Raw genomic sequence first — 18,874 nt, forward strand, 5'->3', positions numbered from 1 at the left:
TCTTTTCTTTTTTTTTTTTCGAGACAGAGTCTCGCTTTGTTGCCCTCAGTAGAATGCAGTGGTATCATCAGGTGCCAACATACACCAGAGCTGGTTGGTTCGAATCTAGCCCGGGCCTATGAAACAATAATGACAACTACAACCAAAAATAGCCGGGTGTTGTGACGGGAGCCTGTGGTCCCAGCTACTAGGGAGACTAAGGCAAGAGAACTGCTTAAGCTGGGAGTTTGAGGTTGCTGTGAGCTGTGACGCCCCAGAACTCTACCCAGGGTAACAGCTTGAAGCTCTGTCCCAAAAAAAAAAAAAAAGGACATTTGCACTAGACTGTTTATTGTAGCTAAATTTACTTTTTTTTTTTTTTTTTTTTTTTTTTTGAGAAAGAGTCTCACTCTGTCGCTCTAGGTAGAGTGCCACATGGTGTCACAGCTCACAGCAACCTCAAATTCTTAGGCTCAAGCGATTCTCTTGCCTCAGACTCAGCAGATTCTTCTGCTCTAGATGAATCAAAAATTAGCCTTACTGGTTTCCTATAATGTTGCACTTAGAAATTTTCAGCTGCTATAAAGAATTACATGATGACTTAGAGGATTTTTTACTCCTTATATAGTATTTAAAACATCTAGATATGGGGCGGCGCCTGTGGCTCAGTCGGTAAGGCGCCGGCCCCATATACTGAGGGTGACGGGTTCAAACCCGGCCCCAGCCAAACTGCAACCAAAAAATAGCCGGGCGTTGTGGCGGGCGCCTGTAGTCCCAGCTACTCGGGAGGCTGAGGCAAGAGAATCGCTTAAGCCCTGGAGTTGGAGGTTGCTGTGAGCTGTGTGAGGCCACGGCACTCTACCGAGGGCCATAAAGTAAGACTCTGTCTCTACAAAAAAAAAATAAAAAAAAAAAAAAAAAAAAACATCTAGATATGCCTTATACTAACTATTCTTCATATACCTGAGACTACAGGTACCCCTTACAATGTCCAGCTATTTTTAGAGGGTTTTTACCTCTTATACAGTATTTAAAACACCTAGATATGCCTTATACTAACTATTCTTCATGTACCTGGGACTACAGGTATCCCCTACAATGTCCAGCTATTTTTAGAGGGTTTTTACCCCTTATACAGTATTTAAAACACCTAGATATGCCTTATACTAACTATTCTTCATGTACCTGGGACTACAGGTATCCCCTACAATGTCCAGCTATTTTTAGAGAGAAGGTCTCGCTTTGACTCAAGCTTTCGAACTGGTAAGCTCAAGCAATCCACCTCAGCCTCCCAAAGTGCTAGAATTAAGGTGTGAGCCACCTCGTCCAGCCTGAACACGCTTTTTCAACTTGACTCTGTTTAATCATAAAAGAAAAATATTGAGTGCCACATTAAACATACAGACACATACCATATATGAAGTACTATATTGTATTTTCAGTAGGAAATAGGCTAAAATTTCAGTAGGCTAATATACGCAGCAGGAAATAAACTTCCTGATTTTCCCTTAACAATTACTTAACTCCAAAATATAATGGCATTTGGAAAATATATTTTCACATTATCAAAAATTTCCTAAGAATTCTTAAATTATGTCAATTTTTGGTCCTCTCCAAATAACCCTCTAGTTTCCAATGGCCCTCGGATCAAACCCTGTTCCAGTCTAATTTCAAAGTGAACTGTCTAAACCAGACATGAAATTTAACAACACAAAATATTAACCCATAATGGAAGCCATATGTCTAAAATGTGCCTAATAATAACAGACAGCAACTGTTTAAAATTAACTACAAGGAAATACTGTATAGTAACTCCAAATTCACTATAGTTGCAACTCTGAATCATTTCTCAGTCACTAAACAGGAAAAAATGTTTTCAGCCATTTTCACCTCTGACTCAGTCCTCAGTCCCCAAATCACTAAGTATAAAAAAAGTGCATGCCCTAAGACTGCCAACGGAAAGGTTTTTTCCAGAAAAGGTGGTTCATATACACAGGAGGAAAATCTCATATAGATAAATCGGCTATGAACTTAATTCCCTCAACCAATTTAGAAACTACTGGAAGTAAATGACTAAGAACTAAAACATATGAGACAGGATGAAAAAAACCCTCATACATATTAAAAACACATAATGTAGTTTAAGTCTGTTTTTTAATTGCCTTTTGCTGAGTTAGAATATTAAATTCTTCTGCTCTAGATGAATCAAAAATTAGCCTTACTGGTTTCCTATAATGTTGCCCTTAGAAATTTTCAGTTGCTATAAAGAATTACATGATGACTTAGAGGGTTTTTTACTCCTTATACAGTATTTAAAACATCTAGATATGCCTTATACTAACTATTCTTCATATATTTAAACCTAAATTTACAGAAGTGATCAAAACTACCAGTTGTTAGAATCAAACACACTCCCCTTTCCCTTAAACTGTCAGCTCAACATGTTTAAGCTAACACAATCAGTATTACTGTCTCAGAAGGTATGACCAAAACGACATTGAAACCATAAATTAGTTGAGGTTGGAATTCCCCCACAAAAGGGAAAAAAGATTCATTATCTTCCACCATATATGTAACAATCTTATTATCTTGGTTTCTAGAATATCTATTCCCAGAACCACTAAGCAAGGCAGTCTCCTCTGCCCAATCTAAAGTCAGCTGCCAGGATATTTGTAACCAAAATGAACTGCAGGACCTAGTTTCACTTTTTTGAAAAGTAAACAATCCCTCTAACCTGATTCACCAATAAATATGTAAGTAAAAAGAAATTATCAGGACAACAGTCTATCCCAGGCTTAGGTTTCTTAATGAAGTTTCTTAAGATTTCTCATCTTAAGAGAGAAAGACAAACCTCATTGATAATGTTGTACCACTGACTACCAATTATACATCCCACATCTCATATTCCATCAGAAAACCTTAGCTCTTCAGGCACACTGATAATTTTACCATATGCAAATGAGTATAGTATTAGTAAGATCTAGGAAAAGGTTCCCTGTAAGAGTACAGTATTGGCCTGGCTCAGGATTATAAGGTGGCTCACACCTATAATCCTAGAACCCTGAGAGGCCAAGACAGAACAACTGCTTGAGCTCAGGAGTTTGAGACCAGCTTGAGCAAGAGTGAGATTCACCATCTATTTTACTGATAAAAATAGAGAAAACTAGCAGGCCATTGTGGAGGGCACCTGTAGTCCCAGCTACTTGGGAGGCTGAGGCAAGAGGATTATTTGAGCCCAAGAGTTTGAGGTTACTGTGAGCTATGACGCCACAGCACTCTACCCAGGGTGACAGAGTAAAACTCTCAAAAAAAAAAAAAAAGAAAGAAAGAAAAAAAGGAACACAGTATTGAGAATTTGGGCTGTGCCTGTGGCTCAAGGAGTAGGGCACCGGCCCCATATACCAGAGGGTGGGGGGTTCAAATCTGGCCCTGGCCAAAAACTGCAAAAAAAAAGAATTCACACAGACTGGTCAGGACAAACCCAGTCAAAAGTAAAGTCAGAATTCTTTGGTACTTTGGTATTTTTGGCATTGAGACCACTACTGTAAGCTTGCTCCTAGGTATGATTTGTCAGTAACTGCGCAAGAAATTATTTTTAAAAACAGTAACTTAAGAGGGCTTGTATTATCTAATTTATAACATACTTCATTATCATCAGAACACCACCAAAAGTCCTATAACCCCATACCTCTCTGTCTCTTAAAGGTATCTTAAATAAGAACAGCACACTACTTGCTGCTTCCTATTTTAAACTCTTTTTTTTCTTTATTCTTTGAGATCGCTGACTCAAAGCAATCTTGGGCAATAAAGACAGTGTAGCATTCTCCCATCTACAAGACATTTTACCCTTAGTAGTAGTTCAGTATTTAACTACAGATCACGTTTCTTTTCTACTGATAAGCACTGTCACAAATTGATTTAACAATACACTTTACCACATATCTTATCAGTCCTTATATTATCCACTGCTAGCTACCCAGGATCTTGATTTGTCAATTCTTATACCTATAACAGCTCCTTTTTTAAAGGGTACCTTAAAACAGCACTTCAATTTAAGCTCTTTCTCCAGCAAAGGCAGAGTAGCTAGTAACTAAATTGCTTATAAATTATGTTTATTACTTAAACTAATATATCTGAACTGCATTTAACTTTCAGTTACTAAAAATCTTGTATTAGATAAAATTCAGGAATTGATCCTGTAGAAAGCAATTTTGTCTCCAGTGGTTCTTACTCAACATAAAATGGGATCTGGCTTGACTTCTTGCCCTGCTCTGAAAACTCCTACACCACTTTATTACTTTAAAAAAATGAAAGGAGATTATGAAGCCTGAATTTTTTTTTTTTTTTGATACGGAGTCTCACTTTGTCACCCTCAGTAGAGTGCAGTAGTGTCACAGCTGACAGCAACTTCATACTCTTGGACTCAAGTGATTCTCTTGCCTCAGCCTTCCAAGTAGCTGGGACTGCCACAATGCCCGGCTATTTTTAGAGACAAAGTCTCACTCTTGCTCAGGCTAGTCTCCAACCCGTGAGCTCAGGCAATCCACCTGCCTGGGCCTCCCGGAGAAGACTAAATTTTTTATTTTGACTATCAACTATTATAAATAGTAAAATATGAAAGTCTTAGAAGAGAGACAAAATAATATACCTCACTAATGAACTAAATGAATTTTTCATCTTTCATACAAAAATCAGACAACCCAAACTAACTTTTGATAATAATTCATGACAACAAATTTTAAACCTTATGTGGGGGTGCCCGTCGCACAGTGGTTACGGAGTCAGCCAAATACACCGAGGCTGGTGGATTCAAACCAGGCCAGGCCAGCTAAACAATGACAACTGCAACAAAAAATAGCCGAGTGTTATGGCAGTCACCTGTAGTCCCAGTTATTTGGGAGGCTAAGGCAAGAGAATCACTTAAGCCCAAGAGTTGGAGGTTGCTGTGAGCTGTGACACCATGGCACTCTACCAAGGGTGACATAGCAAGACTCTGTCTCAAAAAAAAAAAAAAAGAAAGAAAGTTAAACCCTGTGCTATAAGTCACTTGAAAGCATGGAAACTTAAGTGTGCCATAAGACAAAATGTCTATTATAAAGAAGTTTAACAAACTTTATGTCTGTCATAACTATAAACGGCTATTTTCACACAAGTCTAGTTAACTTCAATATCTTTAAATTTAAAAATATGTTCATAAATTGGTTTTAATAAAGTTTATTCCCTAAGCCAAGAATTTTTTTTAAAAATCCTATCACTCTAAAATTCCTGGCATCTTATACCAAGCAGTCTGGTCTTCAATACAATGTATGACTTTTCTATCAAACTATATGTTAGATGAAAGCAGATATCACACCACATAAATGATTTTTCTCTCAAATATTATTAAAAAGCAAAAATTTCTTAAAGTGATACCAAAAACACAATTCACAAGAGAACAAATGGATAAATGATTTTCAAAATAAAAACTCTTGTTTGTTTTTTCTTCTGTTTTGAGATAGTCTCATTGTGTCTCCCTGGGTAGAATACTGTGGCTTCCTCATAACTCATAGCAACCTCAAACTCTTGGGCTCAAGCAATCCTCTCACCTCAACCTCCTAAATAGCTGAGACTAGAGGCACCCACCACAACACCCAGCTAACTTTTCTATGTTTTTGTCCCACTCTTGCTCAGGCTGGTCTTGAACTCCTAATGACCAAGTGATCCTCTCACTTTGGCCCTCCAGGGTGCTAGGATTATAGGCATGAGCAATCACACCCAGCTAAAAACTCTTGCTTGAAGAGATTAATGAGACCCAGTGCCTATAGTCCTAGCTACTTGGGAGGCTGAGGTAAGAGGATCTCCTAGACCCAGGAGTTCGACCTTGCCTTTAGCTAGGCTGAAGCCACTACACTCTAGCCTTGGGCAACAGAATGAGATTCCATCTTAAAAAAAAAAAAAAATACAGATGAACGAAAAGATAAGCCACAGAATGGTTTGTAAAGCATTTACATGATAAAAGACTCCTACACCCATCCAGAATACAAAAAGAATTCTCAAAATCCAACACAGAAACAGTCCAGTGGAGACTGGGGCCTGTAATCTTACCACACTGGGAGGCCAAGGCAGGAGGATAGCTTGAGATCAGGAGTTCAGATCCAGCCTGAGCAAGAATGAGACCCTATCTCTACAAGAAACAGAGAAATCAGCTGGGCATGATGGTATGTGACTGTAGCCCCAGCTTCTCAGGAGGTTGAGGCAAGAGGATTGCATGAGTTCAGGGGTTTGAAAGGTTATAATGAGCCACCAGCAGACTCTACTCCAGACAGAGACTGGGTCTCAAAAGAAAGAAAGAAAAAAAAGAAAGGAGGAGAAAGAAAAACAGTCCAATTTGTTAAAATGGACAAAAGATTTGAATGAATACTTCACCAAAGAAGATACAGAACTTATAAACAAGTACATGAAAACACGTTCAATAGGGCAGCGCCTGTGGCTCAAGGAGTAGGGCGCCGGTCCCATATGCCGGAGGTGGCGGGTTCAAACCCAGCCCCAGCCAAAAAAAAAACACACACAAAAAAAGAAAGAAACACGTTCAATAAAGTCATTAGTGAAAGGTAGCACAAGATAACACTCCCCAACTTTAAAATAGCTAAAATTTATTTTTTTTTTTTTGGAGACAAGAGTCTCACTTTGTCACCCTCAGTAGAATGCCACAGAATGGGCGGCGCCTGTGGCTCAGTGAGTATGGCGCCAGCCCCATATACGGAGAGTGGCAGGTTCAAACCCGGCCCCCACCAAACTACAACAAAAAATAGCTGGGCATTGTGGCAGGCGTGTGTAATCCCAGCTGCTCGGGAGGCTGAGGCAAGAGAATTGCCCAAGCAAGAGCTGGAAGTTGCTGTGTGCTCTGAGCTGTGACCCACAGCACTCTACCGAGAGCAATAAAGTGAGACTCTGTCTCTTAAAAAAGAAATGTAAAAAAAAAAAAAGAACGCCATAGCATCATAGCTCACAGCAACCTCAAACTCTTGGCTCAAGAGATCCTCTTGCCTCAGCCTCCCAAGTAGCTGGGACTACAGGCTCTCACCACAATGCCTGGCTATTTTCTTTTAGAGATGAGGTCTTGCCCTGGCTCAGGCTGGTCTTGAACCTGTGAGCTCCGGCAATCTACCCGTCTCGGCCTCCCAGAGTGCTGAGATTACAGACATCGCGCCCAGCCAGAATAGCGAAAATTTAAAACATACCATTCTAGTTTTGATAAGGATTTAAAGCAACTGGGCCAAGACCTGGAGGGTAAGGGGAGGACAGACAAAATAAACAAAATAAAGCAACGTGGCCAGGCATAGTGTTATGTGCCTGCAGTCCCAGCTAATCAGGAGGATCAACTGAGGTCGGGAGTTTACGGCTACAGAACACCAGGACTGCTCCTGTGAATAGCCTAGCCACAGTACTCCAGCCTGGGAAACACAGTGAGACCCCATCTCTAAGAAAAAAACAAATGGGAAAAAATAAATTAAAAAAGAAAAAAACAAATGATTTAAAAGCAACAGGAACTCTTTTATCTCAAGCACTGCTAAAAAGAACATAAAATGGTACAGTCACTTTGGAAGACAATGTGGCTGTTTCTTCCACTTAAACATAAACAAAAACCTACCAATTAGAAGATCTAGCGATTCCAATCAGAGGTCATTTACTTAGATCCTAAGGTATTTTATATATGTGTATGTAAAGCTATAGATGAGGTTCAAAGTAGCTTTACTCATGATAGCAAAAAACAAGAACCAATCCAAATGTTTATCCACAGGAAAGTAAATAAACAAATAGGAAGCTGAATATTCATACAACCACTCAACAATAAAAAGAAACAAACTCTGATACAGATAACAACAATGAATAAATCTGAAATACCAATGCCAATGAAAGAAGAGCATATCCTAGATGAGGCCATTTATATGAAATTCCAGAAAAGGCAAAAACTAACCTAAGGTGACAGGGAAATCAGTGGTTTTCTGGAAGGAAGTAGTGATAAAAGAACTGTGTGTATCTTCATGGTGTCATTAAATGCTTGTGCATTATTTGTTGAAATCAAAATTATATACTTGAAATGTTTTAATGTTATCAGATGCAAACTATACCTCAATCAAGTTGATCATCAAAGTCCAGCCATAATCCTACCCCTCTGGGAGCCCAAGGCAGGAGGATCGATTGAACTCAGAAGTTCAAGACCACCTTGAGCAAGAGTGACACCTCATCTCTAGTAAAAACTGAAAAATTAGTTCGGTGTTGTGGTGGGTGCTTATAGTCCCAGCTACTGGGGTGGTTGAGGCAGGAGGATCGCTTGAGCCCAGAAGTTTGCGATTGCTGTGAGCGAGACTGATGCCATGGCACTGTAGCCTGGGTGACAGAGTGAGACACTATCTGTCTCAAAAAAAGAAAAAAAATCATTTTCCATTTCTATCAATCCTTCTGATCAGTTCTGAATTTTAAGTTGTCAGCTTCCCATTTTAAGTTACTTTTAACACTACATGAACTAAAACATAGTGACAGGACACTAAGACCAAGAGATTTCCATAGTCATGAAACGCAACCCTCATTTATAATGTCACGAGGTGAACTACAAGAGAAGCTATGCATGATGACCTCAAACACAACCCCTCTGCTAGAAAATTACATAAACACAGATAGTGGATCAGTAAGGTTATTTTCATTCATTTTTAGCAAAGATTAACAGAAGCACATAGCACATGCTAGGCAAAGTAGTAGGAACTTTTTTTAAAGGTATAATCTTGTCACTACCTCTGAATTCCAAGGGCTAGTCTTCAACTTTCAGCAGAGCAGACTGAATCAAAATCCTTTTAATTACCTGGGCTCTGCATTGTGGAGGGAAAAAAATAACATAATTATCTCTGCCCTTATGGAAATTAGCTGGTTAAATAAGATACTTAAACATTTAACCCACAGTAAAAGATATTATATCTATAAAGGCTAACCTGCGAAGAGCAGCTCACAGAATGGATGGGTCAGCAAGAAAGAACTTGAGCTGAACCATGAAGGCAGAAAAGGAGAGGAATAAGAAACACTAGAATAGACTGTAAGCTCATGAGGGCAGAGCCCATGTCCCTTTCTTCTTCACCACTCTATCTCAATGCTTGGCAGTGTCTAGAACACAGAGACACTCAAATTATCTGTGGATGATATAGAAGGAAGAAAAAATTGGCATTCCATAAATGATTCTTTTAAAAATAAAGATTAAAAATGGGACAATTTGATTATGCTGTAAATAAAAACAAAATGGTAAGAAATCAGGTAATCCAAATCATGCATAGTTTTAAAAGTCAGTAAAATATGAAACTTGTCCCATATTAAATACTAAAATGAGTATATCCAAAAGCACATTGTTACATTTCCACTTTTTAAGAACACTAACCAAAAGTGTAAGTGGAGCTGGACATGGTGGCTCACACCTGTAATCTCAGCACTCTGGGAGGCCAAGGCGGTGGACTGCCTGAGTTCACAGGTTCAAGACCAGCCTGAGCAAGAGCAAGACCCTGTCTCTAAAAAGTAGCCAGGCACTGTGGTGGGCACCTGTAGTCCCAGCTATTCGGGAGGTTGAGGCAGGAGAATCACTTGAGCCCAAGAGTTTGAGGTTGAAGCTGTGAGCTATGAAACAATAGCAATCTACTAAGGACAACTCCGTCTCCAAAAAAAAAAAAGTGTAGGTGGTAATTTTTCCTAAGAAGATTATTCATCTTTTAATATTATCAGTGTGCTGGGTGGCGCCTGTGGCTCAGTCGGTAAGGTGCCGGCCCCATATACCGAGGGTGCCGTGGCGGGTTCAAACCCGGCCCTGGCCAAACTGCAACCAAAAAATAGCCGGGCGTTGTGGCGGGCGCCTGTAGTCCCAGCTACTCGGGAGGCTGAGGCAAGAGAATCGCTTAAGCCCAGGAGTTGGAGGTTGCTGTGAGCTGTGTGAGGCCACGGCACTCTACCGAGGGCCATAAAGTGAGACTCTGTCTCTACAAAAAAAAAAATATTATCAGTGTGCTAACATTTCTCCAGAGAAGAATCAATACCCATAAGCTAATCCGTATGAATGATGTTTGTCTCCAATATTTTTTTTTTTTTTTTTTTTTTGTAGAGACAGAGTCTCACTTTATGGCCCTCGGTAGAGTGCCGTGGCCTCACACAGCTCACAGCAACCTCCAACTCCTGGGCTTAAGCGATTCTCTTGCCTCAGCCTCCCGAGTAGCTGGGACCACAGGCGCCCGCCACAAAACCCGGCTATGTCTCCAATATTTTAACTAGCTGGAAATGTGACTGGGTTATTACCACAGTCAGTCTCTTTGGAAGTTGTGTAATCAAATGACTGAGACTTACCACAATTAAGGCGAGATGGGAGAATGTAACCTAGCAGAAAAGCCAGTGGCTGACACTGAATCAGTTTCCAAGTGATTATTTCACCAGTATGTCAACCAACCACATTAACACTCTTGTACAATGGTCACTGTAAGTATATCAAAGGTATTATCAAAAATAAACACATCAAACTTTTGCAGGATGATGCTAAGGGACTGAGGGCAATAACACTTGTTATAAGCCAAAATTCACTAAAGAGATTCTTATCTTCTCAAACTTCAAAATAGGAGGAGAAACTATGATTATGGTGTTTTCGGTGTACATGGATCCTCCAGACAACACCCTCCTCTCCAAAAAAAAAAAAAAGAGTTCCAGGTCCTGGTTACCTATGATCTTCGGTAGCAGTTATATAACCTATATATGGAAGGACCTTAGAAAGCACAAGTTCGTGAGGGAAGGAAGCATTGGAAGTTTTATCTTAAAGCTACCTATGTACAGAAACTGCATTACTTCATTCTAAATGATCTGCACCGTTAGAGTGAGTTTGCCAGTTACCCGTATCTCCAGTAAGTACTTTCCTCAGCATTCCTTCTACTCGTTCAGCCTAATCATAACGGACAAGTTGTCTTGTTATATATTAATACTATTATGTAAATAAGGACAGTAATATACAGCCATGATTAGAATTCCACGATTCAGGAGAAAGGGGCGGGGCCACGCTCGAGGAGCATGTCGGGTTGCGCGCGCGGACTGCCGGGAACGGGGCGGAGCGCGTCCCCGCCGGCGCGTGGAGGGAAGAGGCAGCCGCCGCGATGGACGTGTTCCTCATGATCCGGCGCCACAAGACCACCATCTTCACGGACGCCAAGGAATCGAGCACAGTGTTTGAGCTGAAGCGCATCGTCGAGGGCATCCTCAAGCGGCCGGCCCAAGGAGCAGCGACTGTACAAGATGATGCCTTCGAGGCCTTACGCATCAAGCCCTTCTCCAGCCCACCAGAGCTACCCGATGTGATGAAGCCCCAGGACTCAGGAAGCAGCGCCAATGAACAGGCTGTACAGTGAGGGCCCCTGACCTGCCCCCAAAAGGCCCATCTCCCCCCCCCCCCAATAAAAGAGATTTGGGTGTCAAAAAAAAAAAAGAATTCCACGATTCAATTTTGATGTCTAACACCTGCCATCATGGAAGGAATGAAAGCCTTGGAGTCACACAGATCTACTTATAAATCTTAGCTCTGCCATGTAAAAAGTATAGAATGGTTTGAGTTGAAATACGTTCTTCTTACTAAAGTATCTCAAGAATGGAAAAACAAGTATCCAATGTACTCCACACTAATATGAAGCCAGTAGATGAACTGATATACCCACACACAAGAGAAAAACTCACTTCAATTTAAGTTGGCAGGAAGGGGAAAGAGATGAGGAGAAGGACTGGTGTGCTCCCACCTAATATAATGTGCACAATATAAGGGTATATGGCACACCTCCTGGGGCGTGCCAGACACAAGTACAACAGGGACTTTACCTAATAAATGCAGACATTGTTACCTAATCATTTGTACCCTCATATTGATCTAAAAAAATATATATATATATATTTTTTTTTTTTTTTGAGACAGAGTCTCAAGCTGTTGCCCTAGGCAGAGTGCCGTTGTGTCACAGCTCACAGCAACCTCCAATTCTTGGGCTTAAGGGATTCTCTTGCCTCAGCCTCCCAAGTAGCTGGGACTACAGGCGCCTGCCACATGCCTGGCTGGCTATTTTTGTTGTTGTTGCAGTTGTCATTGTTGTTTTAGCTGGCCTGGGCCAGGTTTGAACCCACAAGCCTAGGTTTATGTGGCCAGCACCCTACCCACTGAGCTACGTGCACCACCCATGATCTCAAAATTTAAGAAAACAAAAATAAATAAAAGGTATAGAACCTGGAACAAATTACCTAACTAAACCTCAGTTTTCTCAATGGAAACTAGACATACCTGTAGCTACTTTGCAGTTCTTAAGGGGTTAGCAAAAAACATATGAAGTTGGGCGGTGCCTGTGGCTCAAAGGAGTAGGGCGCCGGCCCCACATGCCAGAGGTGGCGGGTTCAAACCCAGCCCCGGCTAAAAATTGCAAAAAAAATGAAGTGTACAGAACATAGCAGCAATTCAGCATATGGCGATTATGATGGAAGGCTGATGATTAGGCCTATACTCAGATTTCCAAATAGTATTAACTATAAAATCAAGGCACAGGGGCCAGGCACAGTGGCCAGGCACAGTGGCTTATGCTTGTAATCCTAGCACTCTGGGAGGCCGAGGCAGGAGGATCCTTTGAGCTCAAGTTCAAGACCAACCTGAACAAGAGCAAGACCTCTACTAAAAATAGAAAAATCAGCAGGGCCTTATGGCAGACACCTGTAGTCCCAGCTACTTGGGAGGGTTAAGCAAGAGGATTGCTTGAACCCAGGAGTCTGAGGTTCTGTGAGCGAGGCTGATGCCACAGCACTCTAGCCTAGGAGACAAAGTGAGACTCTGTCTCAAGAAAAATAAATAAATAAATAAAAGAACAAGAGAAGAAAATAAAGGCGTGAATCAATTTCATACCTTCCTCTTTATGCCCACCTGTAGGATGACTTCCCCACCCTTTTATCATTTCATCTGGTCTCTAAAGGAAGAAGGGTCTCACTCAATCCTCTTTTTTTTTTTTTTTAGACACAGTCTCATTCTTTTGCCCCAGACTATGGTGCAGTAGCATCAGCTTAGCTAACAGCAACCTCAAACTCCTGGGCTTAGGATCTGTGCCCTAGCTCAGTGGTTAGGGCACCACCCACGTATACCGAGGCTGGCAGGTTTGAACCCAACCCTGGCCAGCTAAACAACAATGACAACTACAACAGAAAAATCTCCAGGAGTTGTGGTGGGTGCCTAAAGTCCCAGCTACTTAGGAGGCTGAAGCAAGAGAACCACTTGAGCCCAAGAGTTTGAGATTGCTGTGAGCACTCTACCAAGGGTGACAAAGTGAGACTCTGTCTCCAAAAAAAAAAGAATCACCACAGGATCCAAGCAAATCACTAATTTGAACTTCAACAATTAGACAGTTATAATGCAGAAAAGAATAGATAAGAATAGATTATGTTAATTTGCTCCAACCTGGCAGAAAAGTATTCCTTCCAAATCTTGCACAGTAACTCTTCCATAAGGTTAAGTAAAATTTACCAAGACAACATTCTCCCAAACCTAAATTTTAAAGGATATTTCCTTGAACATGATTTTAATCATATTGGAATGACACAGTAAGACTTAAAACACTGCTCAGAAGAGCAGCTCATGCTACCCCCATTCTTACTCCCCTATGGCAAGCAGGTTATTTTTGGACCTACCCTAAGAAGCAGCACTTTGTTGACTAAGAGCTTCACCTCTCAATATTCTTTTCACATTCAACCTTGGTCCTTGCTTTCTGGCACAGAGCTCCAAAACCTCAATGGAATACATAATGAAATGCTAGGTTACTTCAGGACAAAAAGGTTAAGCCTACAAAAAGCCTTCTAATTGGGAAATCTCTTCCATGAAAGCATACAGAAATTTGCTGACTCTTTCTTTTCCCTCTTCTCTTTTTCCAATAGCTATCTGCTTTCGCTGGAACAAACCTTCAAACACAAAAGCCAATCACCGAGCAAGGCTCAAATACAGACAGGTGTTTTGCAAGCACAGTAAATCTGAAGAGTCACAAATCAACGTGAGATAACATCTACTAACAAGCTACTTATTGGTGTGCTGGAAGAGTTAACTGCCTAAAAGTCTCTCAGTTAAGATTAGCATCGAGAAAAAAAATTTTTTTAATTACAACTAAAAGAAAAGTCCATTTTCTACCCACAAAAAAATTGCAAAATGAAGAATACATGTAAGTCAACTAGTCCTGCCACATAAAAACCCTTTATTCTGGAGTTATTTTAAGCAGCACTTAATTCCAAAATTCTAAACAAACTTACTTGAGTATTTTTCTACTTTAATAATTCTAATGTCCATGATTAGGCCTTTTTTAAAAAGATGGAAAGAGTCTGACAAAACCTGTTTTTTTTTTAAGTAATCATATGAGAATACGCTTGTACATTAACAGTTATTTAGAATTAACAGCTTCATGGAAACACTATAGAACAATGGTCCAATTTTAAAAAAATAATTTTTCACAATTGGCATGGTGCCAACCACACTGTTCTCCAAACATTACACTTCCCTGTTTTAAACTTCTCTAATAATCATAAAACCCTAAAGTTGGTTCCTACATGAGAAATACATAAGAAAATCCCAAGAGATTGACCCATTTCTGGGTTTAAAATTTATATTTTACAAACAGAAGAAGCCTACACCAAAGAAAAAGAAAGTGATTATTCAGCAATGTTACCTGAACTTCACCCAGTTGTACCCAATGAATCGGCTGAATACTGCATGCCACCGTAAAGGGTCATGCACCAAGTGCAAAGTCAAGATCTCTAAAATGAATTCTCTGTAACATTTTTAAGTAATATCTTTTCCACTATCTGCTTTGACATCAATGAGATGCCAACACAATTATCTTGATACCTTTCCTGCTACCTTACCCTCTGTGTATTTGTGAGTTTTACATTAAAAGGTTGTGAGAAAAAAATGTTTTGTTTTGTTTTTCTTTTCTGGGGAGATAAGGTCTCACTCTGTTGCCTGGGCTAGAGTGCAGTGGCATCATCATAGTTCACAGCAATCTCAAACTCCTGGGCTCAAGCAATCTTGCTTCAGCCTCCTGAGAAGCTGGTACTACAGTCACACATTACCATACCCAATTAATTTTTCTATTTCTTGTAGAGACAGTGTCTTGCTCTTGCTCAGGCTGGTCCTAAACTCCTGGTCCTGAACTCCTTAAGCGATCTTCCCACCCAGGCCTCCCAAAGTGCTATGAGCCACCAGGTCCAGCCTGTTACATCTTTCTAGAAATGCCCAAAGTTATACAATGAAAATTCTCTCTTTTTTTTCCTAAAGAGAAAGGGTCGCACTATGGTGCCCAGGCTAGACTCAAATTCCTAGGCTCAACGATCCTCCTGCCTCAGACTCCTGAATAGCTAGAACTACCACTACACCCAGCAAGAGAATTTTATAACTGATACCTAAGAGGACAAGCCAGAACTAAGCAAAACCCCAAAAGTAGACAAAGGATACAGACAACCAATGGACAATTGAACAATTCTCCAAGACACTAATAAATAACTGCAAACTACAATGACAAAATTTTTCACCTGTCAGGTTGACTCCCTAAAACACCAGCTGCCAGAGATAAAATGAACATAAAAAGAACTGTCACACACTCTTTGAGTGAATCAGCATGGCCTTCCCTGGAGTGCAATTTGGCAAAATATGGATAATTTTAAGCACTCAAACTTTGACCCAGGCATCTCACTTCTAGTAAATTATTCTACACAATTACTAAGAAAATGAACAATTTGTGTGTTTGTGTGATAATGGATGGAAAAGAAAACACAAATTTGAGGAAATTTACTTTAGATCAGACCTAATACAACTCTTATTTTTTTAATTAATTGAAGTCTAAAACTTAAGAGTCTTCTGAATAGTAAATAGAAAATAGAAAACAAGCACTAGTATGCAAATGTGAGTATACAAAAGCAACTGATGCTGTTTATTGAGGTGAAATCTGTAATTAAAGAAAAAGCTGGCCTGAGCCAGCCCCGTCAGCGCAGAGTCCCCGGTCGGGGGCGCCCCAGGGCTGCCTGGCTGCCCCATGCTTCCACCCCGGTAGCCGCGCTGTGCGCTTAGTGCCCGGCTCGGGCCCCGCGGAGGTGGAGCGGCTGGAGGACGGGGGCTAACCAGTTAGTGGTGCTCAACGTGTACGAGAGATGAAGCATAAGAATGGTTATCAGAATGGTTGGGCTGCTGTGGATCATTCCTTTCCTTCCATAAGTCCGCTGCATATATGAAAATACAGTAGTTGACCACCTGCCTACATTGACCATCTCCTTCAGTTGATGTAATGTTGTAGACTGGACATGTACCACATGAACTCAATGGAAGACCACCTCTGTAAGTCGTATCTTGACTACTTGGACTGTGTAACATACAGTATTAATTTACCCTCTATAACTTGACCAGTTCAGTTCACTCTACACCAAGAGGTAGAAACTGTGAACTTTGCTCATTAGTTGTATTACTTTTTCTTTAGTATACGTTCTTTTTTCATGTCGTATTACTCCTGTATCAGGCCTAATGTCCTATCGTTTATCATGTGTTGGGAAAGATTTTTCAATGTGAAGGCCTGGTACATCCTGCAATGACTGAAAAATTTTATATTTAATTGAGACATAATGGCCCAAAGAAAAGAACTCAAAGAGCTGACACTGAAGGAAAAAGTCAATCTTTTACATTTTCTAGAAAGCAGCAGCCAGAGAAAGACAGCAGAACATTTTGGTGTTAGCAAGACCACAGTTAGCAACATCCAAAAACGTAAACATGAGTACTTAGAGAAATACAGTAAAGACAATGGAGACCCACAGCGGAAAAAGAGGAAAACTTCCCTGGATGAAGTCAATCAAGCCACATTAAGCTGGTTCAAACAAATGAGGGCAGTTAATGCCCGGATCTCTGGGCCGATGATTCGAGAAGTGGCAAAGAAATTCGCACAGGAATTCAGGGTGGCAGATTTCAAAGCATCAAGTGGTTGGCTTGAAAAATTTAAACTACGAAATAAGATCTCCCAGAAAGTCTTGTGTGGTGAATCCAATGACATTTCAGCAGAAGCTGTGGAAGATACTATGAAGGAAGAGGATGTCAGGCATCTGATAATGCAGTTGAAGTCATTTGCTGCAGAAAAATGCCCAGGTATGCTGAGTGGTGTGGCCAGCATTGAGAGTGCTTTCTGCACTTAGGTTTGTAATAAGAGACAGGTCAAGATTGACTCTTTCTTCAGAAAGAATAATTAAACCATGAGAAAACAGTAATTGTATTGATTTTATATGATCTGTATGATTTTGCTGTTTTGATTATATATGATTTCATATGATAGTCTCTAATAAATGTTGTATAAGAAAGTGAAGTACTTGTATGTATCAGTGTAATAGGCCTAGTTCCTTGTGTTGACCACCTCTATATGTTGACCGGTTTGTTACAGTCCCTTGGGTGGTCAACTTATAGAGGTTTTACTGTAATTGTACGGGGGTCACCTATACTAACTTCTTTCTTAAGGAGGAATAGTATAATCCTCAAAAGATTATTTAATTGTGCGTGGTGCTTCTGAATTACTGCTTGCTGTCTTCTCAGTGATTATGTTTCTCTTTGTATGTTGGGGTACTCTTTCACCAATAAAACATATGTTAAGAGTTACTTTCTGAGTCTTAAAAAAGAAGTTATTCATGTATTCCTAATTTACTGGCATACCCATAGCAAAGCAGGAGACACAGATTAGTTTCTAATGGTGGGACAAATCTCTGGTGTAGTAGCTTTAGCAATCTTCATGTTTCATAGATTTCAGATTTTGTGCTTTTCATTATTTTGGCTACTAATAAATTTTTATAAAATAAAAAAGAAAAAGCTGAAAGCAACTCTAAAGTCAATAGGCTATTATTTAAATAATTATATTATATCCATAAACTAGAATACTCTGCAGCCATTAAAATGATCTGAGACTAGGGTAAATGTACTGACCTGGGAGAGTGTTAAAGATACAATATTACATGAAAATGTAAGTAGCAAACTAGATGGTGATATAATCCCTTTTTAATAAAAAACATAAAATGTTAACATGTGAACAAAAAAAAAATATGGTTACAAAATGTTAATGCTTTCTAGAGAGAAGGAACTTCCACTTTGTTACATATTTTGTAAAGTTTGATTATGTAATAAGATATATGTATCAAATAGATAGATACTTAGATGAGTTTTGGGGGTTTTGCTCTGTCTCCAGAGCTAGAGTGCCGTGAGGTCATCATAGTTCACTGCAACCTCAAACTCCTAGGTTCAAGCTATCCTCTTACCTCAGCTCCCAAGTAGTTGGGAATACACATACATGCCACCATGGCCAACTAATTTTTCTAATTTTTGTCGAGACACAGGGTGTTGCTCTTGCTCAGGCTGATCTCCAGCTCCTTGACTAAAGCATTCCTCCCACCTCAGCTTCCTAAAATGCTAGGATTACAGGCATGAGCTATCACACCCAGCTAGATAGATGGTTTTTAAAGTGTCTTTAAGACTAAAAAATGTCCTGGGAAAAGAAGAATATATGAAAATAGGAGAGAGGTACAGAATGAGCACAGAGGAAAAGAATCACAATAGAACATGTAATTTCAGAGTTAGAAAAACTCTACAGGCTGGGTGAGATGGCGCACGCCTGTAATCCTAGCACTCTGAGAGGCCAAGGCAGGTGGATTACAGGAGCTCATGGGTTTGAAATCAGCCTGAGCAAGAGCAAGACCCTGTCTCTAAAAAAAAAAAAAAATAGCCAGGCATTGTGGTGGGCACCTATAGTCCCAGCTCCTGGGAAGGCTATGGCAAGAGAATGACGTAAGCCCAAGAGTTGGAGGTTGCTGTGAGCTGTGATGGTGTGTGTCA

The 18,874-nt window shown here is 40.2% G+C and overlaps 2 protein-coding genes across 9 annotated transcripts in view; one reads left to right on the plus strand and one right to left on the minus strand.

Annotated features, from left to right (window-relative positions):
- SIK3 (SIK family kinase 3) overlaps positions 1-18,874 on the minus strand; it is a 277,645-nt gene that overhangs the window by 236,622 nt on the left and 22,149 nt on the right. The window contains exon 1 of one of the 8 annotated variants that reach the window (XM_053593250.1): positions 13,672-14,117. The exons of the other annotated variants lie outside the window; for them this stretch is intronic. The gene's annotated coding sequence lies outside the window, so the exon portion shown is untranslated. Of the gene's footprint in view, positions 1-13,671; positions 14,118-18,874 lie in introns of those variants that run through there. 8 annotated transcript variants of the gene reach the window in all.
- LOC128587291 (elongin-B-like) lies at positions 11,042-11,856 on the plus strand. Its single transcript, XM_053593273.1, has one exon. The coding sequence runs from the start codon at positions 11,124-11,126 to the stop codon at positions 11,373-11,375; it is 252 nt and encodes an 83-aa protein (XP_053449248.1). The 5' UTR covers positions 11,042-11,123; the 3' UTR covers positions 11,376-11,856.

This window comes from Nycticebus coucang, chromosome 6 (genome assembly GCF_027406575.1).
Source record: "Nycticebus coucang isolate mNycCou1 chromosome 6, mNycCou1.pri, whole genome shotgun sequence".
In the NCBI taxonomy this organism is placed as follows: Eukaryota; Metazoa; Chordata; class Mammalia; order Primates; family Lorisidae; genus Nycticebus; species Nycticebus coucang.